The sequence below is a fragment of the Stomoxys calcitrans genome, chromosome 4 (genome assembly GCF_963082655.1).
Source record: "Stomoxys calcitrans chromosome 4, idStoCalc2.1, whole genome shotgun sequence".
NCBI lineage: Eukaryota > Metazoa > Arthropoda > Insecta > Diptera > Muscidae > Stomoxys > Stomoxys calcitrans.
In genome coordinates, this window is record NC_081555.1 from 132,588,838 (window position 1) to 132,612,282 (window position 23,445).

At 38.4% G+C, this 23,445-nt stretch overlaps 1 protein-coding gene across 1 annotated transcript in view; it reads right to left on the bottom strand.

Annotated features, from left to right (window-relative positions):
• LOC131997027 (uncharacterized) overlaps window positions 1–23,445 on the bottom strand; it is a 341,371-nt gene that overhangs the window by 85,165 nt on the left and 232,761 nt on the right. Inside the window, exon 4 of the mRNA XM_059367275.1 lies at window positions 8,312–8,335. Within this exon, the coding sequence (XP_059223258.1) occupies window positions 8,312–8,335 (24 nt within the window). The remainder of the gene's footprint in view (window positions 1–8,311; window positions 8,336–23,445) is intronic.

Consider the following 23,445-nt stretch of genomic DNA (forward strand, 5'->3'; position numbering starts at 1 on the left):
GGAATGTTCATGTGCCAAATTAGCATTTGCATTTTCCATTAAAGCCAAGGTTGCAGAGTAGGAGTCGGGCATATTTGCCTGGAGTCGGAGTTGGAGTCTAGTCAAATTGCTGGACTCCGCAGCCCTGCCCAAAACATGAGCTAATATGACGAGATTTGATTTTACATATTTCGTTCGTCTACTTCGTCGCCAAATCTCTTACCTGACTCGAACTAGATTTTTTTAAGACAGCTCTATACTTGGGTATTTTTCTCCCCATTCGTCGTTAATGGATTAACTGGTACTATCAAGTTTGGAATAGCTGAATAGTTTCCACATACATCAGACTCTGAAGAAATTGTCAAAGAAAGTTGTTTGGAGAAAATTTCTCTGAAATTTTGTCTTAAAAGAAAATTTGACTGGTATTTTTTTCGGAAGACTACTCAGAGGAAGGATTGATTGTCCACGATACCACAGACTGTACAAGCATCAAGGAGATTGACGATAATGTCAACAGGATTAAGCCTTCAATAGAGGGGTCTTTCAAAAATATTTGTCCTCTTCAAGAAAGAAAATCAGCCCAAGAATAACCCTGGATGAACGAGGAGATTTGCAAAATTGGGAAACAGTTCGCAGACTTCTTAATAGAGCACATCGTAAAAACGCGGAAGTTTATTGGGATGTGTAATCCACATGACACGAGTAATACAATAAGATGATCAGAGCGATAAAACGTGCCTCCTGGAAGCTTTTCTGCGAAAAGGTCAACAGCGTTATTACACCGCAAAGATGAAACAAGTAAAAACGTGTTGAGTTCGGCACGGCCCATTGGGCCAAAAATGTGCTTCGTCCATAAAATGAAAGAAGCGCGCCATGAACTTTCTTAACAAAGCACGCATTTTGATAATAAAATTATAGACCGAACTGAAGATGTTTGACCGTGAAACAAAATACGAAACGTGGGTGAGCTGATTAAACCAGTGTTGCCAAAAAGATAATAGCTAAAAATCACTCTTTACAACTCACTGTTCCAAATTTCAGCGAAATCGGGCAATAAATGCGACTTTCAGAACATCGGTATATATATTGGGTTGCCCAAAAAGTAATTGCGGATTTTTTAAAAGAAAGTAAATGCATTTTTAATAAAACTTAGAATGAACTTTAATCAAATATACTTTTTTTACACTTTTTTTCTAAAGCAAGCTAAAAGTAACAGCTGATAACTGACAGAAGAAAGAATGCAATTACAGAGTCACAAGCTGTGAAAATATTTGTCAACGCCGACTATATGAAAAATCCGCATTTACTTTTTGGGCAACGCAATATAAAGTCCCATCTGTCCCGATGAAGAACTTAAGATGCCTATTTTTGAAATACGGATGTGAGCAAAATTTCAGCCCCATATCTCAATTTCTGAAGGCTGTAGAGTGATTATAATAGACGGACAGACACACGGACATCATAAAATCGTCTTAGAACTTTACAAAGATCCTTAGAAAGTTGGAAGTTTATATTTGAAAGTGTTGCAAACGGAATGACTAAATGAATATACCCCCTATGGTAGTGGGTATAATTTTTTTTCTCGAAACTTAACATCATTTCCAGCCAAATTTTCGCTAAATTTACCTTCATTGCCTCAGGTTGATCCTAATACACCTTCGACTTAATAAAGACAATAAAACAATGATATAAGAAAAATATCATTGTGGGAATTGAAAGTGAACTCTCATCATTTATAATGAATTCATATTTTATCTTTTGTGTCGTTTTGTTGTATGTACAACGAACACTTCCTGATAAATCGTGGACAATTTACATATGTATCGTATGTACATGTGTTTGCCCATATGGTTGGTCAGTAAAGGAATTCATGAGGTTTTACACCTGAAGGCATTTCAGGAGTTATAATGGATACACATTATAAGCCAAAGTGTAAAACACAATACGCATATGTTAATTAATAAAGGGCGTTTCTTGTATTCGACATTACCCCTTCCTTCAAAGGGATAGGTTGGTTCATAAAAGACCTGAGGCAAACATGCGATATTAAGTTATAGTGACAATCTGCTTTTGCAACGACCCAAAAACACTGGTAGGAATCAATAGGAAAAAAGGATATTCAATGAGATACCATATAAGTCGGCAAATATATAGGCTATCCGGGGTATAAAGTTTGTGACATTAGCAAACAATTATTTTACTTTTCTTGCAACTACTGGGAGCTTGTCCAAGGCCTTCTAGTGTGGAGGAATGGGTTAAAATAGGTTAGATTGAAAAGAAGGGTGCGAATGTTAATCCGCCACTATGGACATACACCTAAGCCAGTAATCGGCTTGTTTTGCGCTCTGAAAACTAACAAATAAAAAGGCATCAATTTCGGCCCGGCCGACCTTTGGATACCAACCATCTCGGGTATATATGTAAAAAACCTTTTGTCACAATCCGGTGCAAATTGGATAACTTGTGCACCCAAATTGGGCACGGACATTGATTGGTCTAATAAATATAAGTCACTGTTGAATTTTGTATTTCAAATTTCAACAAAATCGGGTAATTAGTGAAGCTTTCATGAGCTACAGATCTTTAATCGGCATATCGGTCTATATGACAGCTATATCTAAATACAGTCCGATTTTTACCATATTTGGGTCAGATGCCGGGAGGCTTAAATAACCCATTGCTTTAAATATCAGCGAAATCGGGTAATAAATAAAGCTTTTTTGGGCTTCAAACCCTTAAACAGCCGATCGGTCTATATGGCAGGCAAATTTGGGCGAATGTCGGGATGCTTTAAACTACTCCCTGTTTCAAATTTCAGTGAAATCGGGTAATAAATTAAGGTTATATGTGCTTCAGACACTTTATCGGCAGATCGGTCTATATGGCAGCTATATAAATATAGTCCGATTTGAACCATATTAGGGTTCTCTGTTGGGAGACGTAAAACTACTCACTGTTTCAAATTTCAGCGAAATCGTTTAAAAAATAATGCTTTTGTGGGCTTCAGACCCTTTATTTGGAGATCGGTCTATATGGCAGCTATATCTAAATATAGTCCGATCTGAACCATACTTGTGTCCAATGTTGGGAGGCATAAGACTACTCACTATTCCAAATCTCAACGAAATTGTTTAAAAAATAACGATTTGATGGGCTTCAGACCCTTTATTTGGATTTCGGTCTATATGGCAGCTATATCTAAATATAGTCCAATTTTATCCATAATTAGGTCAGATGTCGGGAGACGTAAAATTACTCACTGTTTTAAATTTCAGAGAAATCGGTTAAAAAATAAAGGGCTTCAGACCTTTAATCAGGATATCGGTCTATATGGTAGCTATATCTAGACAAAGTCCGATCTGAACCATATTTCGGTCAGATGTCAGAAGGCTTAAACTAACACACTGTTTGAAATTTCAGCGAAATCGGGTAATATTGGGTTGCCCAAAGAGTAATTGCGGATTTTTTAAAAGAAAGTAAATGCATTTTTAATAGAGCTTAGAATGAACTTTAATCAAATATACCTTTTTTACACTTTTTTTCTAAAGCAAGCTAAAAGTAACAGCTGATAACTGACAGAAGAAAGAATGTAATTACAGAGTCACAAGCTGTGAAAAAATTTGTCAACGCCGACTATATTAAAAATCCGCAATTACTTTTTGGGCAACCCAATAAATAAAGCTTTTATGGACTTCAGATCCTTTATCGGCAAATAGGTATATATGGCAGCTATATCTAAATATAGTCCAATCTGAACCATAGTTGGGTCAGATGTCGGGAAGCCTTAAGCTACTCAATATTTCCAATTCAGCGAAATCGGATAAAACATAAAGCATTTATGGGCATTAGACCCTTTATCGGCAGATCGGTCTATATGGCAGCTATATCCAAATATGGTCCGATTTGGCTTTACCAGCGTGCATCAAAAAGACTTATCTGTGCCAAATTTCAGCGCAATATCTCAATTTTTGAAGGCTGTAGAGTGATTACAACAGACGGATAAACACACGGACTTCGTTAAATCGTCTTAGAATTTTCCGACGATCCGATATATATACTTTGTAGGGTCAGAAATTGATCTTTCGATGTGTTGCAAACGGAATGACTAAACGAGTATATACCCTAACCTACGGTGATGGGTATGAAAAGTAACCTCGTAAGGAAAAATTATAAGTTAGAAATTCCGTGCCAATTACAAAATCCTTATTTGCTTTTCATACCACTCCACTAAGTTGGTTCATGTCTGCTATTGTGTCCCCACCTACGTTCCGGTGTCTTTTATACCCGAAAGCCAGGCAATGACATAGGAAATGCTCCAACGTATCATCTTCCCCACAAGCCCTACACAAGCTATCACTTGCCGCACCGATTCGGCATAAGTGAAACTATGATCTCCACGTATCCCGTTATGATACTAAAAGCTATACTGACCTCCTTCTAACTTCCTTTCGGCCATAGCCTCGTCCTCTCATGATCCGGAACACCCCATAGGATTTTTGCCGTCCTACCGACTCCTTCGCTGTTCCAAAAAATTACATGCGCGTTTTTTGCCCACACCCTTAATTCGGACTGCGTCGACCCGAAGGGGTTAGGGTTAACCAAGTTTATTGACGGTAGTCCTTTGGCCTTCATCGCCAAATCGTCTGCCCTTTCATTTCCCCTTTCTTATGGCCCGGCGCCCGAACGATGCGGATTGTGCCTTCCTCAGAGATGGCGTTAATATTCTCCTAACACTGCAAGACTGTTCGTGACCTTATCGTCTTGGTTCTTATGGCCATTTTACTGTCCGTGAAAATGGTCACACCCGAAGTCCTCACCTTAGCACCACACCACCTCACGCATTCCGTGATCGCCCGGATCTCCACTTACAGGACCGTATTATGGTCAGACAGTCTAAAACAGATCTCAGTCCTTGGGCTATCAATGTAGACCCCCAGACCCACTCTGTCCTCTAGCTTTGATCCATTCGTGTAACATGATCTCACAGATGGCAATACTAGGGTTCCGTCAATCCAAGTCTGTGCCATTGGCAGCAGAGCCTCGCACTCGACCTCAAGTGTCGTCTCAGATATCCGATCGGAAACCTCTTTCCTTCCATCCAGATTTCCTATCGTTGAATAGGTTATACCGCAATGGTATGGGCTGCTCCCATCCTCAATCCATTCTCCCATCGCCTTAAGTCTCATAGCCGTAGTGGCTGCCTCACATTTAGTCTGTATGTCTATGGTCGGATGTCTAGAATAGTCTTCAGTCCCCTAGTGTGCGTGGTCCTCATCACTCCGCCTATGCCAAGACAACATGTTATCTAACCTGTTGTATGGTCCTTATGTTGCACATTTTCTCCACAGCAGTCCATCAAACTAATGAGGCGTAAGTAAGTATTGGTCTAATCACGCTCCTATAGATCCAGTGGACTATCCTCGGATTCGGGCCCCATTTCGAGCCTTTGGCCAGCCTTCATGGTGCCCAACATCTGTGTGCCTTCTGAGTACGCTCCTGAATGTGACACTTCCAATCAAGATCACTCCTAAGTATTTGATCCTGTCAGATATCGAAATAGATTTGTTGAGGAAACGTGCTGCGTCAAATTGGACCACCTTCGTCTTCCTCGATAACAGACATATTTCAGTCTTCTCTGGGTTAACATTGAGACACCTGGGTCAAGCTCTGTCATATGCCATATACAAGACCCTTTCGGCCCTTCTGCATAACAGGTTCGGATCCTTAGCATAACAGGTTCGGATCCTTAGCACTAAGAAGGATTATAACATTGTATGCATAGCAGACGGGTTCAAATCCCTTCAAATCAGTCAGCATCCGTAATAATTGAGATAAAATGCTTCCCTGTGACGTGCCTTGCGCCACCTTCTCCCTTATATTGATGTCATAGGACCCGCAAATTATCCACCTGCTCCTTAGCATATGGACCCGATACTGGTCTAATGATTAGATCAGTGTGTCCCCCGCGATGGCGATGCAAACCGACATCAAAGGATTCTTCTATTTTATGCAGAACCTCGTGCAGTCTCCACCAACCTTCCCTTGAGCAGTTCGCTGGATGTCCTACTCATTGTCATCGTATCCACAATACGTTCCATGGTTTTGAGTAGAAAGGACGTAAGTCTTATAAGTTTGGAGGCTTTTTTGGTGCCTTGCAGTGCTTGGGTATAAATAGCACCCTTGCCTTCTGCCAAGTCAAGGCATGGTGTGAAAATAGTCGGCCTACTTTTGTAGTAACGCCGGAAATATTCCATCAGGTCCGGGTGACTTAAATGGTTTGAAGCTCCTCAAGGATTCCTTCACCATATTCCCAAATTCCGGTGTCTCCGTGAGCCCCGTCGTATCCTGTTGACAGAAACGTTTTCATCAAAAGCCTCAACATGTTCTCCGTCGTCTTGGCGTCACTTCCATGTCGTCTTCTAACGTTTCAGTTTTGACATGGGTTTTGAGAGAACATTTTTCATCTTCGCGGCGTCATTAACACTATCGACCTGTTCGCAGAAAAGCTTCCAGGAGCCACGTTTTGTCGCTCTGGTAATTTTATTGTATTCCTTGAGCGGTGTGTAATACACATCCCAGTAAAATTCCGCTAACTTACGTCGAGCTCTGTTATAAAGTCTTTTTCTCAATGTTGCGAATCTCTCCGATCATCTAGGTTTTTTCTTGGGCCGATTTCCTTTCTCGGAGATGACAACTATCTTCGAAAGACTGCACTAGTGCAGTCGTAATCTTGTTGACATTGTCGTTGATGTCTGCTATCCTTGGACAATCTAAATTATCTTGACCAAGTCTTCTTCTGAGTAGTCTTCCGAATTTCGGCCAGTTGGTTTTCAATTAATTACGGAAGCTTATCGGATTTAGCGCTGTTGGTGCTATTCTAAATCTAATATAGTGATGGTCTGAGAAGGAATGCTTCATGGAGACCCTCCAATCCTGAACCTCATTGATTAGATTTTTCGAATATATTGTCACATCTAAAACCTCCTCCCCAATCCTATTAACAGAATTAGCAGTGTTTCCAATATTAACCTAACCCAGATCGTTAGTATTCAAGAATTCTGAAAGGGCTTGGACCTGCTTATTAGTGTTGGTACTTCCCCACGAAATGAGGTGAGAGTTCGCATCGCACCCTATTAGAACCTCATTTCCTGTCGGTTTGGCTTTCCTCACCAACCGTTGTAGCTCCGACATAGGTGGCGGTGTCGGATAGTCGAAAGATAGATAAAGTAATGACAGGTATGCTCCACCGCCTTTCTGTTTCACACTTTTGCATCCGACGTTGACAACTTTGGGGAAAATACATAATTTTAATTTTTATGACAAATAACGCAGATCCTCAGCCAAGTTCCAGTGTTAGCATAGAATAATTGGTAGTTGATATGGTTTAGTTCAGAAACTTGGTTCTGGGTCGCCATGGCTCCTGAATTAAGGCAATATGAATCTTGCCCTTGCTGATTTTCTTCATCAAAGCGTGAGTAGCTCTCTCGTTCCGGTGGGTTTATCTGGATGACTTCAATCATTGGCCCTCCATTAAATAGGCTTCTTGGGAGTGGTTGATGGTATAATCGTCTGATCCCTGTTCTTTAGGCTGCATTGGGTTTCCCGTCACTGCACTGCCATCATCATATTAGGTTCTCTGCCTATCCTTGTCTTCCGAGTCTTTAGAAAGTGGATGTGGTTCAATCGCCCCTGGTTCCTGTTCGTTAGGCTGTATTGAGTTTCCATTCTCTGTACTGCCTGATGTTTCAGCATTAGGATCTTTGCCTATCTTAGTCTTCCAAATCTTATGTAAATGAGCTTCTTATGAATAGGTGATGGTACCATCACCTACTCTGCTCCCTGTTCTTTAAGCTGCATTGAGTTTCCCGTCACTGCACTGTCTGAAGTTTTTAATATTAGGATCTTTGAATTGGGTTATATAACGTCTTTATGTTAAGACCTTATAAAATCACCCATTCCGTAACTCTTTCTCACAATGGGTAGGGTTCGTAGTCTCATTTCTGAATATATCCGATGCATAAAAATATTTGTTAGAGTGTTAACGCGTACTCAAAAAATTGTGCAAGTTAGCTTACTTTATTTGCCAGCACAAAAGAGCGTGAGAGAAAAATTTTGAGAGTTTGGTATTTTTTGCTGGAAGTTCTTTTCCAGCAGCAATTTGCCACAAACAGATGTTTTTTGAAAAGCAAATGTGTCATTCAAATAGATTGCATATGAGAGTAAAATATTTCTTACTCTCCAGCAAATTTTCATTGGGAAAATTCCCAAACAGACCTTATACATTAAATTTTAATGGAAATTTTAAAAATATTCAATTTTAGATTTAACATACCTGAGATTTGTGGGGCAGATATTGCTGAAATGTAAGAAAGAAAAAAAATTTTAATTATCGAATTATTTTTTGTAAAATTTAAGGCAAATCCAAAAGAAACCATTTTATGGGATTTTTGATTCAGAGCCATTTTACTTGCGAGAGAATATATGTGCATCCTTACAAAAGTCTGTTAATAATAATATAAATTAAACATGATATGGTCCGGTTCGGACCACAAAATAATTATATGTTGGAGACCTGTGTAAAATGTCAACCAATTCGAATAAGAATTGGGCCCTCTGGGGGCTCAAGAAGTAAAATAGAGAGATTGATTTATATGGGAGCTGTATTAGGCTATAGACCGATTCAGACCATAACAAACACGCATATTAATAGTCATGCGAGGATCCGCCGTACAAAATTTCAGGCTAATCGGATAGGAATTGCGCCTAGAAGCTCAAGAAGTCAAGTCCCCAGATCGGTTTATATGACAGCTGTATCAGGTTATGGACCGATTTGAACCTAACTTAGCACAGCTGTTGGAACTTATATCCAAACACATCTTGCAAAAATTCATTCAAATCGGATAAGAATTGAGCCCTCTAGAGGCTCAAGAATTCAAGACCCAAGATCGGTTTATATGACAGCTACATCAGGTTATGGACCAATTTGAACCATTCTTGGCAGAGTTGTTGAATATCATAACAAAACACGTCGTGCAAAATTTCCAATTTTCAATCGGATGAGAATCGCGCCCGTTTCTCATCCGATTTACAATTCAATTTTATGTTTTATCATTTAGATTTACTTGTTCGAATCTCAGGTTGAGAGTTCTGAAAGATTTAAATATTTTAGACATTTTTTCTATTTTGCATAGGTCATGTTGCCAGGCCCAATATTTAGCTTTTCTTATATGTGTCGCTTTGAAAGTTTTATCAGATGCCATAGAAATTTAATTCTTAGCAAATCTTCCATTTTCACACACTGTCCGCCTAATACAAGCCTCTGCCCTATGTATGTAATTGGAAACCAGTTGTAAGTCCGCAACTTAAACAAAATTCGTACGAGTGCACCTGTACAATAACAAATTTCTTCAAAGAAATATTTCTTAAGATAAAAGTTATTGCAATGTATACTAAGTCGCATTTTCTTCAAAGGCAATTAGACTAATAACAACAACAAAGAAAACCGGCCGGCCGACATTGCAACAAAGCAGTTGCCGCTATCGTTTTGAATTTCAAGGTTCCCCACTTTTGCTCATCAAGTATTGACATATTCAAACTACTTGAGCTTAAGCCCATCCTAAGAAATTGTTGAACATTGCCATAGAATAAAAACAAAACATTCACATTCAAATCGTTGGTGTTTGTAGTGATCTAGAAAATACAACCAAAGAGACTTTGGAGCAAAAGATACTAAAACCTATTGTCTTCAAAGTAAAAAAAAATTATTTCAACAACAAAAAATTACATGGAACAATTAAAAGCGTACAACGTTCGACCGGGCCGAGTCCTATATACCTTCCACCATGAATTACATTTGTCAAGTTCTTTGACCGATATCTCCTTATAGTCAAACAAAGGATAATGGATAAGAACTACTATGCTATTTCAGCTATAACAAGTTAAGAACCAATTTGGGCCATACTTGGGTTTTCTGTTATTGACCAAACTGAAAGTCTTTGTACAAAATTTCAGCCAAATCGGATAATAAATACCTCAACAGTTGCTCAAAAAATAAAATCGGGAAATCTGTTTATATGAGAGCAATAAAAGTTTATGGACCGATTTGGAGCGTATATTAAAGGTCATAGAAGAAGTTGTTGTATGAAATTTCAGCCAAATCAGATACGAATTACGCCCTCCAGAGGCTCAAGAAGTATAATCGGGAGATCAGATTATATGGGAGCTGTATCAGGTTATGAACCGATTTAGACCATACATGGACCAGTTGTTGAAAATAAAAACGAAACATTTTGTTCAAAAGTTCAGCCATATCGGGAAATAATTGCGCCCTCTCTCGGCTCAAGAAGTCAAGATCAGTTTATATGGGAGCTATATTAGGCTATTAACTGATTTAGACCATAGTTGGCGCAGTTCTTGGGAATCAAAACAAAACACTATTTGCAAAATTTCAGCCATATCAGAAAATAATTGCGCCCTCTGGCGGCTCAAGTCAAGATCCGAGATCGGATACTTTGCACAGTTCTGATTCTCCCAAGCTGGCCGATCTGCTGTAGTCTAAAAAGTGCCTTCACTGCCAAATCCCTTATAAACAAATCGATCGGTTGGACTCCCACCATAATCTCCAGCGCCTTAGTCGCAGTAGTGCCCATGGTGGCAGTCGTGAAATTTCAAGACCACTCTATTAAACCTGTTTAGATTGCGTTCATGTATCCCTTGATCCGTTACTGGTCACCAAACATGACAGCTATACGTTAAAACTGGCCCTACTACCGCCATATAAAATAAGTGCATCAACCTAGGTAGCATACTTCTACTACTACCGGTGAGCTTCCGACATGAGTAAAGCAAAGGCCTTCCTTACCCTCAACCCTCTATTACAATTCCAGTACAATCTGCTATCAAGAATCACACCTAGGAATTTGACCGTTTTCGAAAATTACGGGTTACACACTGCATCCTCGGTAATCAAAACTCCGAAATCCTTCTTCTTCGTGTTAACAGAACCATTTTCGCCTTTCTAGCATACACGCTATGACCGCATTCCAAGATGTTGTACATATAAATCTAACAGTAAGTGGTTAGAATTTTACACTCGACGAGAATGATGGGATTGGCGACAAAAAATACACACTCTGATCACTTTCGCCTCCAGCATGGACAGAACCATGTCCAACATAAGAATCTAAAACAACGGTCAAACGACTCCAACCTGAGGCGTTGCCATGTTCTTCCCCTTTTCGCACATTCTATTGGTCGAGCCATCTATCTCTCTATGGCAATGTCATACTCATTATCCAAACTAAGTTCGCTAAGTTCTAAGTGCAAAGTTCGGCCGGGCCGAATCTTATATACCCTTCACCATGGTCGCATTTGTCGAGCTCTTGCCACGGTATTTCTTTTTAGGCAAACAAAGCATAAAAGAAAAGAATTGCTATGTTATTGGAACAATATCAAGTTATGGTTCATTTCGGGCCATATTTGAACTAAATATTGGAAATCATAGTAGAAGCCATTGTGTAAAATTTCAGCCAAATCTTGTAAGAATTGCGCTTTTTAGGGGCTGAAGAAGTAAAATAATAATATATAAATATAATAATATAAATAGGGAGATCGGTTTATAGGGGAGCTCTATTAGGCTATAAACCGATTCATGCCATATTTGCCACATATGATAAGTCATGAGAGAAGCCATTGTACAAAATTTCCGGCTCAAGAAGTCAAGACCGCAGATCGATATATATGGCAGCTATATCAGGTTATGGACCGATTGGAACCATACTCAGCACAGTTGTTGGAAGTCATAACAAAACACCTCATGCAAAATTTCAGCCAAATCGGATAAGAATTGCGCCTTCTAGTGGCTCAAGAAGTCAAGATCCCAAACGGTTTATATGGCAGCTATATCAATTTATGTACCGATTTGAACTATTCTGGGCATAGTTGTTGAAAGTCTTAACAAAACACCTCATGCAAAATTTCATCCAAATCGGATAATAATTGCGTCCTCTAAAGGCTCAAGAAGTCAAGACCCCAAATCAGTTTATATAGCAGCTATATCAGGTTATAAACCGATTTGAACCATACTCAGCACAGTTGTTGGAAGTCAAAATAAAACACCTCATGCTAAATTTCAGTCAAATCTGATAAGAATTGTGCCCTCTAGCGGCTCAAGAAGTCAAGACCCCAGATCGGTTTATATGGCAGCTATATCAAAACGTGGACCGATATAGCCGATTTACAATCCCAACCGACCTACACTAATAAGAAGTAATTGTGCAAAATTTCAAGCGGCTAGCTTTACTCCTTCGATAGTTAGCGTGCTTTCGATAGACAGACGGACGGACATGGCTAGATCGACTTCAAATGCCATAACGATCAAGAATATATATATTTATGGGGTCTTAGACGAATATTTCGAGGAGTTGCAAACAGAATGACGAAACTAGTATTCCCCGATCCTATGTTGGAGGGTATAAAAACATTGTCATCGTGAATTCCTTATAGTATACACCCATAGAAAAAATCAAGCACGACGTTGACAAAGTGACCACATTCGTTGATAAAAATGAAGCACCATACTGATGTTATCACATCACAAATGTTTATAACAACAACACATTTTATGAATGAAACGTACACCCTCGTTCATATTCTGACAACGTTTAGTGCACAGTTTTTTTAGAAATTGCAAAAAGGTTTTGTATGCTGCTGAGTATCGAACCTGTGTTCCATCCATGCAATTGAATGTTTACGAACCTTTTACCTGCCTATATATTGGGTTGCCCAAAAAGCAATTGCGGATTTTTTAAAAGACAGTAAATGCATTTTAATAAAACTTAGAAGGAACTTTAATCAAATATACTTTTTTTACACTTTTTTTCTAAAGCAAGCTAAAAGTAACAGCTGATAACTGACAGAAGAAAGAATGCAATTACAGAGTCACAAGCCGTTGAAAAAATTTGTCAACGCCGACTATATGAAAAATCCGCAATTACTTTTTGGGCAACCCAATATAATGTTTTTGGAGTCATTTAAACTCAAAGATGCTATACATACATGGTGTACATTTTGTAGGGATGATGTTCATAACGGTCGGTGCATTCAAAAAAGGATCCATGCTCCAACAACGTCTGTGTATGATAATGACAACTTTGGTACATGATCTTGCAACATCTTTTTTCTATCAGCCGAGTGTATTGATATACGCTTAATATACCCGTGCTGATATCTCGAGAAATGGAACACTTCTAGCTTAAATCCAAAATTATCTAAAATCTCAAAGCAAAGAAGGAGGAGAGACTAATCGGACTAAAATCCTTGTCTGTACAGTATTGCAACTTTCCTGCATGTGGTATAAAACACACTCTAACCCTCCTCCAAGACAAAGATACATATCCGATAGGCACCGAAAGGCCAATTGCAGCCAGACCTCGGGTGTCGTCTGCACCACGAGATGTATGAGCTGTATGACCACATTAACATACTTTATCTTATATCCACCAATGCTTAAAAAAAGCTCCTTGAACTCAATTGTATCATCCCCGATGTAAGACTAAAGTAAGCCCACTTCATCACTTAAGCAAAATCTGTAAGAATTTCCAAATGGTTTTTAGTTTTGACAAGCGTTGCGACAAATATCCATTTGGATTAACTCATAAGTTCAGTCTGTCACTCAATTGCAGGTTCTGTCCCATACATGTGGCAGATGGCAGGCAAAAGAATGACCAATGGCAAAATTCAGAGTACATCAACCAAAATGTAATGCAAATTTGCATACAAACAAAAGTGCATTGCGTTCGTAATACAGTTAATGTTGTTGCACAGTCATTGCTACACACAAATGCATCCATCCACCATACATAATAATTACATGTACAAATGTAAGTATGAATGTGGAATTTTAGTGTCAGTCTACCTGGCAGGCGTTGTGTCAACTGGTTGGACGCTTAAATTACTGCCATCTAAACTACATTCCGATAATGCATGAAACAAAGAACAGTAGCTGTACTGTAAAAGAGCAGTAGAAATTAAATGGAAATTTACAAAACTGAGTTTTCACAAAATTTCCAAGTGTGGCAATATTTATAACCTTGTTTCATCATTTGTAAGTTTTGCACTTGCAAGTGGCTTCCATAAATAAATACATAAATCGGATATTTTTAAATTAATTGGACCCTTTCAGAACTTTTCATCTCCTCTTAAAATGAAATTATAAATATTTTATTTTCGATACCACATTTTAATTACACTGTAGAGTATAATTCAACTTTTTTCAGGGAAAATCGCATGGATTATAAAAGAGGGAGCAAATATTTAAGGCACTTGTATCGGCATTTTGAAAGTTTACATTGAAGAGTAACCAAGCAAGAGGGGGAAGTACCTCCCTTCTGGACATTTTTCTAAGTTTTCGGCTTACAATTACTCGTTATACTTTTATTTTAGGCGTATAATGTCCTTGGCAATATTACTGACAAGACTACGAGGAATATTTTGGCGAACATTGCAACACTTAAGTGACTCAGTAAAGGGGTCTTTTAGGTACCTTTTTAAAAAAAGAGCTCAAAAAGAGCGGATCAAATTGTTCTGGAAAAAATTTTGTCATAAAATTTCATTGTCTGAATGTACAAAAACCCAAAATTTTACCAAAACGCCATAAATCAATAAATTTTGAAAGAACATTTTAGAGTCAATGTAGCACTTTTTTAATTTGATGCCGAATTCACCCAAAATATTTAATTTTAGGTGGATGATGTCAAAGATAAAAATTTACCCTATCATATAAGTCACTGAACAACTAAAATCCAAACAAGTAAGAGTGTGATAAGTTCGGCGGGGCCGAATATTATATACCCTCCACCATGGATCGCATTTTTCGAGTATCTCTATTTAGGCAAACATATGATAAAAGGAAATAATTGCTATGATATTGGAGGTATAATATCAAGTTATCGTCCGATTCGGACCATAATTGAACAAAATGTTGGAGACCGTAGCAGAAGTTGTTGTTGAGCCCTATTTTACTTCTTGAACCCCTACTTCAAGAAGTAAAATAAGGATATCCGTTTATATGGGAGCTGTATGAGGCAATAAACCGATTTAGGTCATCATTTCAGCGAAATCGGATAATAATTGCGCTCTCTAGTGACACAATGAGTCAAGATTCAAGATTGGTTTATATGGCAGCTATGTCAGGTTACGGACCAATTAAAACCATATTTGGCACAGTTGTTAGAAGTCATATCAAAACACTTCCTGCAAAATTTCAGCCAAATCGGATAACAATTGCGCTCACTAGTGGCTCAAGAAATCAAAATTAAAGATCGTTTTATATGACAGCTATATCAGGTTATGCGCCGATTTGAACCATACTTAGCACAGTTGTTGGAACTGATACCAAAACACCTCATGCAAAATTTCAGCCAAATCGCGTAAAATTGCGCCCTCTAGGGGCTAGAGGCTAGAGGTAATCCCAACTGACCTTCACTAATAAAAAGTATTCTTGCAAAGTTTCAAGCGGCTGCTTTACTCCTTCGAAAGCCAGTGTGCTTTCGACAGACAAACGGACTGGCAGAAAGTCGGACGGACGGATATGGCTAGATCAACTTTAAATGATATGACGATCAAGAATATATATTCTTTATGGGGTCTCAAAGGAATATTTTGAGGAGTTACAAACAGAAAGACGAAATAAGTATACCCCCATCCTAAGGTGGAAGGAATAAAAATTTCGTTGTCAATTTGGGAAAAAACAAAATTATTTTAAATTTTTTGTACTTTTTGATCGGGACAATATGGGACCCACATGAAAGGTATTCAAAAGCAGACTACGAATTTCATACTAAAAATTGGATCCAAGTAACTGGTGGGCCGCCCCGACCCCAAATATTCCTAAAATAGGTTTATTGGACTATAATGACGATGTGGGACACGAATGAAAGGTATTCGAAAGTAGACGAATATGGTCAGGATGGAGGTATAGGCTATATAATTTATTGATATTGGAAGGGGTCGGACCCTCCCCCGTTGCCCCAAAAACACCATCCAAAATCAAGAGTGGATCCATGGGGACAAAACGAATATCAAAAGAAAGGTATTGGAGAGCAAAATACGAATATGGTATTAAATATTGGGTTCAAGTACCCAAGTGGTCGTCCCACCCCAAAACTCCCCAAACAGGAAAATTGGACGTACATATCAATATAGGACTCAAATGAAAGGTATTCGGGAATAGAATACTAAAATAACATAATAAATTGGTTCCAAGTGGTTGGAGGTCGCCCACGCCCAAAAAACGCCCAAAATGGGAATATTACTCGACCATTGCTATATGAGACTCAAATGGATGTTAGTTGGGAGCCGATTACTAACATGCCATTAAATTGCCTCCAATAGGTTATTTGACCTATTAAAACAATTGGGGATCAAGTGATAGAGTTTTTTTAGTGGAGTGTGTCATTCAAATTTGGACTCACGTGACAGATGGGGTGTGGCGCACAACCCTCCTATGGACACGCTTTATCAAACGGCTGTATACACCAATCATGACAATATGGGGTTCAAATCAAAGTTATAAGGTTGTGGACTGCGAATCTGATATCTTTATTCTGCTAATATACCTAGCGGACCACCTCACCCCAAAACAGTCGAACAATCATAATGACCTAATAGGTCACTGTGTGATTTATTTAGTTTGGGGACACAAATAAATATAGGCCGACATATCCCCTAAATTATGACTTTCAGCGTGATGGGATAAGGGCCTCATTGATATGGGGCCTTCTTTTCCCAGACGAGTCCAAACGACGTGCTGTTGGTTTAACTTTTAAACTTTTTTTTTAACTTTTTGTTCAAAAGTTTAACATGGTTTAAAGCATTACTACTAAGAACTGTCGCCAACGCACAGAATATATAGACTGGAAAATTAGTTTTTTTTAGCAAGAAGAAGATCGCTTAATATGGCAATATAACTATTTGATAGGTGGTCAAATAGCCTTTTACAGACAACCACCACATGATGACCAATGTTATAGGCGTTAAGCCACTCCAAGCGAGTAGCATTAACATTTAAGTTAGAGTCATCTACTGGCTTTTTTTAATTGGATTCAGAAAACAGCCAGTAGATGGCACTAATTTGGAGAAGCCAACGTGAACAGTGAGAGGGCAGAGTGGTCAAAATTGATCATACAGCATTTATCTTTGTTATGACAACCTATCGGTGCTTTGAATAAAGAAAAATTTTGTATAGGAATTTCGTTGCGGTTGTTTGGGTTATTATTTGACCCCCTCACCCTAATTTTCAAAAACACCAGATCTCGGAGATGGGCAAGGCGATTTAAGCGAAATTTTCTTTGCAAACTTACAGTAACCTAAAAACGAAAATTTGGTATCAAAATTTTGGTTGGGGTGCCTAGGAGGGCTGCCCACCCCTAACATCCGCCAAATGGATTTAAAGACCAATCACTGCAATATGGGTATCAAATTTAAGGTAGTTGAAAGTGGAAAACGAATCTGATATCCAATTGTGGGACTTAGTGTTTCATGGTTCACCCCACCCCCAGAAAAACCCCTCAATTCGGACATATTTATAGACCATGGCAATATGGATCTTAAATGAAAGGTCTTTGGGAGCAAAGCACGAAATTGACCTTCATTTTTGGGACCAAGTCTCTTGGGGTCCATACAACCACACACCCAAACAGAAATTTTACTGACCATTCCAATGTGGGGTTTCAATAAGAGGTATTTGAGAGTTGAAAAATCCACAGGAAAATTAGAATCGATATTCAACTGATTTTAGACAGAAATTTCGAAATTTAGAATACTCCTCTCCAACATCACGTTACCGGGAGCAGCGGAGCGGGCCGGGCTCAGTTAGTATAGATATAGAAACTTTTAAGAAAATTAAAGTACTAAATTGTACATTTCATTGGAAAATTTTTGTTGAACACCTTAAGTGTTATTTTTGGACGGTTTGGAAATCAGTCAAATTCTCCCACTATTTTTCACCCTAGGAGCATATGGTCAAAGAAAGAAATATTGCGCATACAATTTTACTATAAGTCACCGAAGAAATGAAATCTGTCAATATATTGGGTTGCCCAAAAAGTAATTGCGGATTTTTTAAAAGAAAGTAAATGCATTTTTAATAAAACTTAGAATGAACTTTAATCAAATATACTTTTTTTACACTTTTTTCTAAAGCCAGCTAAAAGTACCAGCTGATAACTGACAGAAGAAAGAATGCAATTACAGAGTCACAAGATGTGAAAAAATTTGTCAACGTCGACTATATGAAAAATCCGCAATTACGTTTTGGGCAACCCAATAATACAAAAAACTTAAGTATAGCCAACAATATATGTATTAAAAACGAGTTTCTTTAATTTTTCTTAATTTCGTGTTTTTTCAAAATTCATTGTATTGCAAATTGCAAAGTTTGCCCATAAACATACCACTAAGGAACAGGAGCAAACTTCTCACATATCAATGAATGCCGTCCGATTCAAGTTTAAGCTCAATGATTGATTCAAATTCATTGTTTAGTCTCCCCAAAATCTCCACTTTACGACAATGACAATGATAGAAATATTCTATGTTCATATTCACATTGTTAAATTTAATCGTTTTCAATAGTTCTAATGAAACACAAAAATTGTGTGTAGCCTACTTTTAGGAGACTCATTTAGAAACCCACAAATTTTAATTATTGGAATAGCAGCATCAGGTTTCACTGCTCTTTTCATCGACACAACTGCATAGCCATATGAGCTTTTACTGGCATCTGTCATAGCATGGTGGCAGTTGCATTTATAGCCAACTTCAAAACACTTACACACACCCTTACAAATATCACTGTTGTGCATGCGATACATTAACCAAATGAATACTTATAAACCAAAGTAGTGTGTAAGTATGCTAACATTACATGCGTGTATATAGTGGTGATGTTGATGTTGTACAGTGAAATGAAATTCGAAAAATTAAATATATGGCTACTTCGAACAATAAAAGGGCTAAGAAAATTTACCTAGTAGCTTCAATTTTGGATAAAAACAAAATTATTTGAAAACAAATTTGTGGGGCGCCATTAATTTTGGTTCTAGAGATAAATTCATTGACTTTTGTCTTTGGTCGTAGGCGTCATATGCGTACATGGTAACCCCTTCGGCACTCCTACAAACTGATTTAGCCCCCATATAAACCAATCCCCATATTTAAGCTCTTGAGCCCCTAGAAGCCCCAATTTTCCACCAACTTTACTGAAATTTGGCATAAGGAAATGTGTATTGCCTTCCAACTTCTATGTTTAGTATGATCCAAATCCGTAAGTAAACTGATGTAGCACCCATATTAGGACGCCACCTTAGCGCAGAGGTAAACATGACCGCCTATGACGCTGATATCTTGGGTTCGAATCCTGACGAGAACATCAGAAAAAAATTATCAACGGTGATTTTCCTCTACTAATTCTGGCGACATTTATAAAGTACTGTACCATTTGGTATGGTAGCCGTGTAAAAACTTCTCCCCAAAGAGGTGTAGCACTGCAGCACACCATTCGGGCTCAGCTATAAAAAGGAAGTACCTTATCATTGAGTTTAAACTTGAATTGGACAGCACTTATTTCTATGTGAAGTTTGAGCTTGTTCGTTTTTCAGAGAAATTTTGTCTTTAAGGACAATTTATAAATTTTGTCTCTACAGAAAATTTCAGAAATTTTGTCTTCACAGAAAATTGCTTAAAAATTCTGACTTTAGAGAAAATTTCATTGAAATTTTGACTTTAGAAAAAACTCATTAAGTATATATATTTGTTGAAATTCTGTCTTTAGAGAAGATGTCAGTGAAACTATGTCTTCTACTCGAGTTGTCTCTTGCAATTTGATTGAAATTTTGTCTTTAGAGAAAATTTCATTGAAATACTGACTTTAATGCCATTTTACATTATACCCACTGTGCAATGTAGGTGTGCAATAGTATCATGTAGCATTGGTACAGTTAGTGAACAGGTCACTGGCATAGAAGTCATTGTCATTCCAGCAACTGTTAATTACATCCATATACATTTTTGGTTAGTAAAAGTCAGCAGCAATTACTGGTCAAAATGTCAGAAAGCATGATTTTTTAAAGCGAATGCTCATCCCAGTGACCATTGACCATTTGGGCTGCTACTTCATTCAGCACACTAAATAGCATCAACAGAGTCGAGTATAGATTTGCATTTTTAATTAAACTAAAAATAGCAACAGTTGCTGCAGTTGTGCTGCATTTGCTGCCTTCGTTCCCTTTTGGAGGAATGAGGTGCAGCCACTCTGAGACCTTAGCCCATTGCAGTTGTTAAGTACAACTGCTATCGTTTGTTCAGACTGGCTGAGCAATGGCTACTACTGCATGCAACATAATTTGTTTTTATTGTACGGTCATAAAAATTCGAAAAGTAGAAACCTTTTTGCAATAAAAGTCAATTGCAATTTAATGACCACGTTCTGTATTGTTCTATTGCTTTTGCTGCTGCTGCTGCTGCTGCTGTTAGTGCTACATTAGTTGCTTCTTATGGTGATGTGTCCTGCATGCTTGGGATGAGTTTCTCAACTAAATGGCAAGATTGTGGAACAAAGTTACCGTGATATGGAGGAAAATCTGGTTTTAAGAGTTTTGAAAAGTTAGAATAGAGACAGAGCCGAATCTTATTGGGGTATATAAGATTCAGCCTGGATGTACCGTATCAGGCTATAGTACGTTTCGATCATACTTGGCACGAATAATGGAAGTGATATCACAAAACAAATTGCTAGAAAAAGTCAAATCAGGAGATAAAATTTATCAGGTTATGGACCGATCAGGACCATACTTGGCATCGAAGGTGAAAATCATACAAAAGTCATGTTGCACAATTGTTGCTATAGGTCGACTTGAATGGCCGTTTTATCAAATGATGGACCGTTTTGGAACATTTATAATAGCAACCGATATACGTCAGTAAGAAGTCGTTGGAGCTTCTAGCTAAACCTGTTCGAAGGTAACTGTGCTTTCGACTGACAGAGGACGGACGGGCAAAAGAATAGATGAACATAGGTCCCTAGATGTTGCAAACGAAAAGATGAGATAAATATACTCCCCACCCCCACTATGTTGGTGGGAATAAAAACCGATAGCCCGATTGTTTTTCACTTTTGTTTACTCTACTTTAGAATATGTTCAACCTTTTGGTTTTACCCAAGCGTTGGTCTGCCACTGCATCCATATGTCAAAATATTTTTGCATATGTGTATGTAAATCTACTAGTTGTTGAGCTTAGGAACTTTAATGTATCTTCTCTGAGGGAATGCATTTGACAAAAGGCTGCTTATGGTAGTGGCGATGCTCAATGCCACACCATATAGTCAAAATGCTATTTAAACATTCATTAGTCAGTTGCGCACTCAATCATAAAAAAAGATACCCGCCCCAGAAAACTTTTTCAGTTAAGACATGCAGCCGATCTATACAAATTTACCAAAGAAATTCGCTCAGAAAACATATTCTCCACAGATAGGACAGTTTTGTTTATGCTATTGGGTTGCCCAAAAAGTAATTGCGGATTTTTCATATAGTCGGCGTTGACAAATTTTTTCACAGCTTGTGACTCTGTAATTGCATTCTTTCTTCTGTCAGTTATCAGCTGTTACTTTTAGCTTGCTTCAGAAAAAAGGTGTAAAAAAAGTATATTTGATTAAAGTTCATTCTAAGTTTTATTAAAAATGCATTTACTTTCTTTTAAAAAATCCGCAATTACTTTTTGGGCAACCCAATATTTCAAGATTTTTGTAAGCTCGCTATGTTTGTTGGGTTAGCATTGTATAACCCCCCAACCAGACATACGCAGAATCTTATTGGCAAAAAAAAAAATGCCTACTCAAAGCAATGCTTTGCAAGCTAGTCTGCCATTGTGACCATGGCATTTCCGTTTCTTTATTGGTTACGCATGCGCACAAGTGTGTTGTGACCAAATCAGAATATCTAGTCTCGAAGACTACTCCGAATGAGTTCTTTCAAAGGTCAAGAAATGAATGCATTTTTTTTTTGTCTGAAAATGGGATAGAAGTCCCTCCTTAGCTCGATGGAAGATCGTTTGAGTAATTCTCATGACAATGGTGGCTTAGATTTATTGCCCTGCCTGCAAATTTAGATGGTTTCTGTCATTTTAGTTATAATGGATTGAGTTCTCATTTTCTTTTCAAAAAGACTTAAGTAAGTCGCCAGGCCCTGATGATGTATCACCGGTTGAATAACAAGCTATGTCCGACAGGATGACTCTTTGGGTTAGGGAGCTATACTATGCTTGTATCAGCATGTCGTATATACCTGTAGGATGAAGGGACACAAAGGTAATTTCATTCCAAAAGCAGGAAAACCGTACCATACGAAGGCGAAAGATTTTCGTCCTATTACTGTGTCATTAATAGAACATGTCCTAGAACAAAGATTCCCAGAGATAGCAAGTTGTCGCTATGTCACTAGATCTTACCATTCCCCTACTTCTTTAATCGCAAGGATCTCCGCTTGATACACACTACAGTGGTCAGCAAACTTTCTCGATATGACCAATTCTAGATCTTTTGAGTACATCCCAAATCCCACCTGGTCGTCTTAATTGGAACCATCCGTATGGAAGTCTATGTAACTTATGTTGCCAAGGATATCGTAAATCCAAATGGTTCCATCAGCAAAAGTGGTGCAGTAATTTTTATCAAAAAGCGGCTTAGGCATGGTGTAATCCACCCTGTCTGGAACCTGGAACATCGGCCTATTTTTTCACGTAACCAACACGCAGGGGATGTCCCCTATGTATGCAGTGTATTGCGTTGGCAATTAGGAAAGTTAAGGATTGGAGGGGAGAAAGAGGGAGTAGTGTTTATTGATATTGGTCATAAATTTCTGAATGTCAATGTCGGTGGGAAAGACATTAGACGGTAATCAATTTCGCCCGAACCACATACGAATGGTTCGTGCGAAAAATGAATTATCTTTGAATGCATGGTTCGGTCGATTGGCCAATCAATTACAAATGGTAGGGATTCCTGGCAAGTCTTGTATTCCTGGTTAACATCCTAATGTCAGGGATAAGAAGACGAATATCCCTGGAACACAAAAAAAATACAAATTTTGCCCATGAACATTCCACTAAGGAACAGCGGCAAACTTCTCACATATTAATGAGTGCAGTCCGATTTAAGTTTAAGCTCAATGATAAGGGGCCTCCCTTTTACACCCGAGGTTGAACGGCGTGCCGCAATGCGACACTTCTTTGGAGAGTTGGAGTTTTACATGGCATAGTACCTCACAAATGTTGCCAGCATTAGAAGGGGAACACCACCACTGAAAATTTTTTCTGTTGCTCTCGCCAGGATTCGAACCCAGGCGTTCAGCGTCATAAGCGGACATGCTAACCTCTGCGCTGCGGTGGCCCCTGGAACACACGCCATGA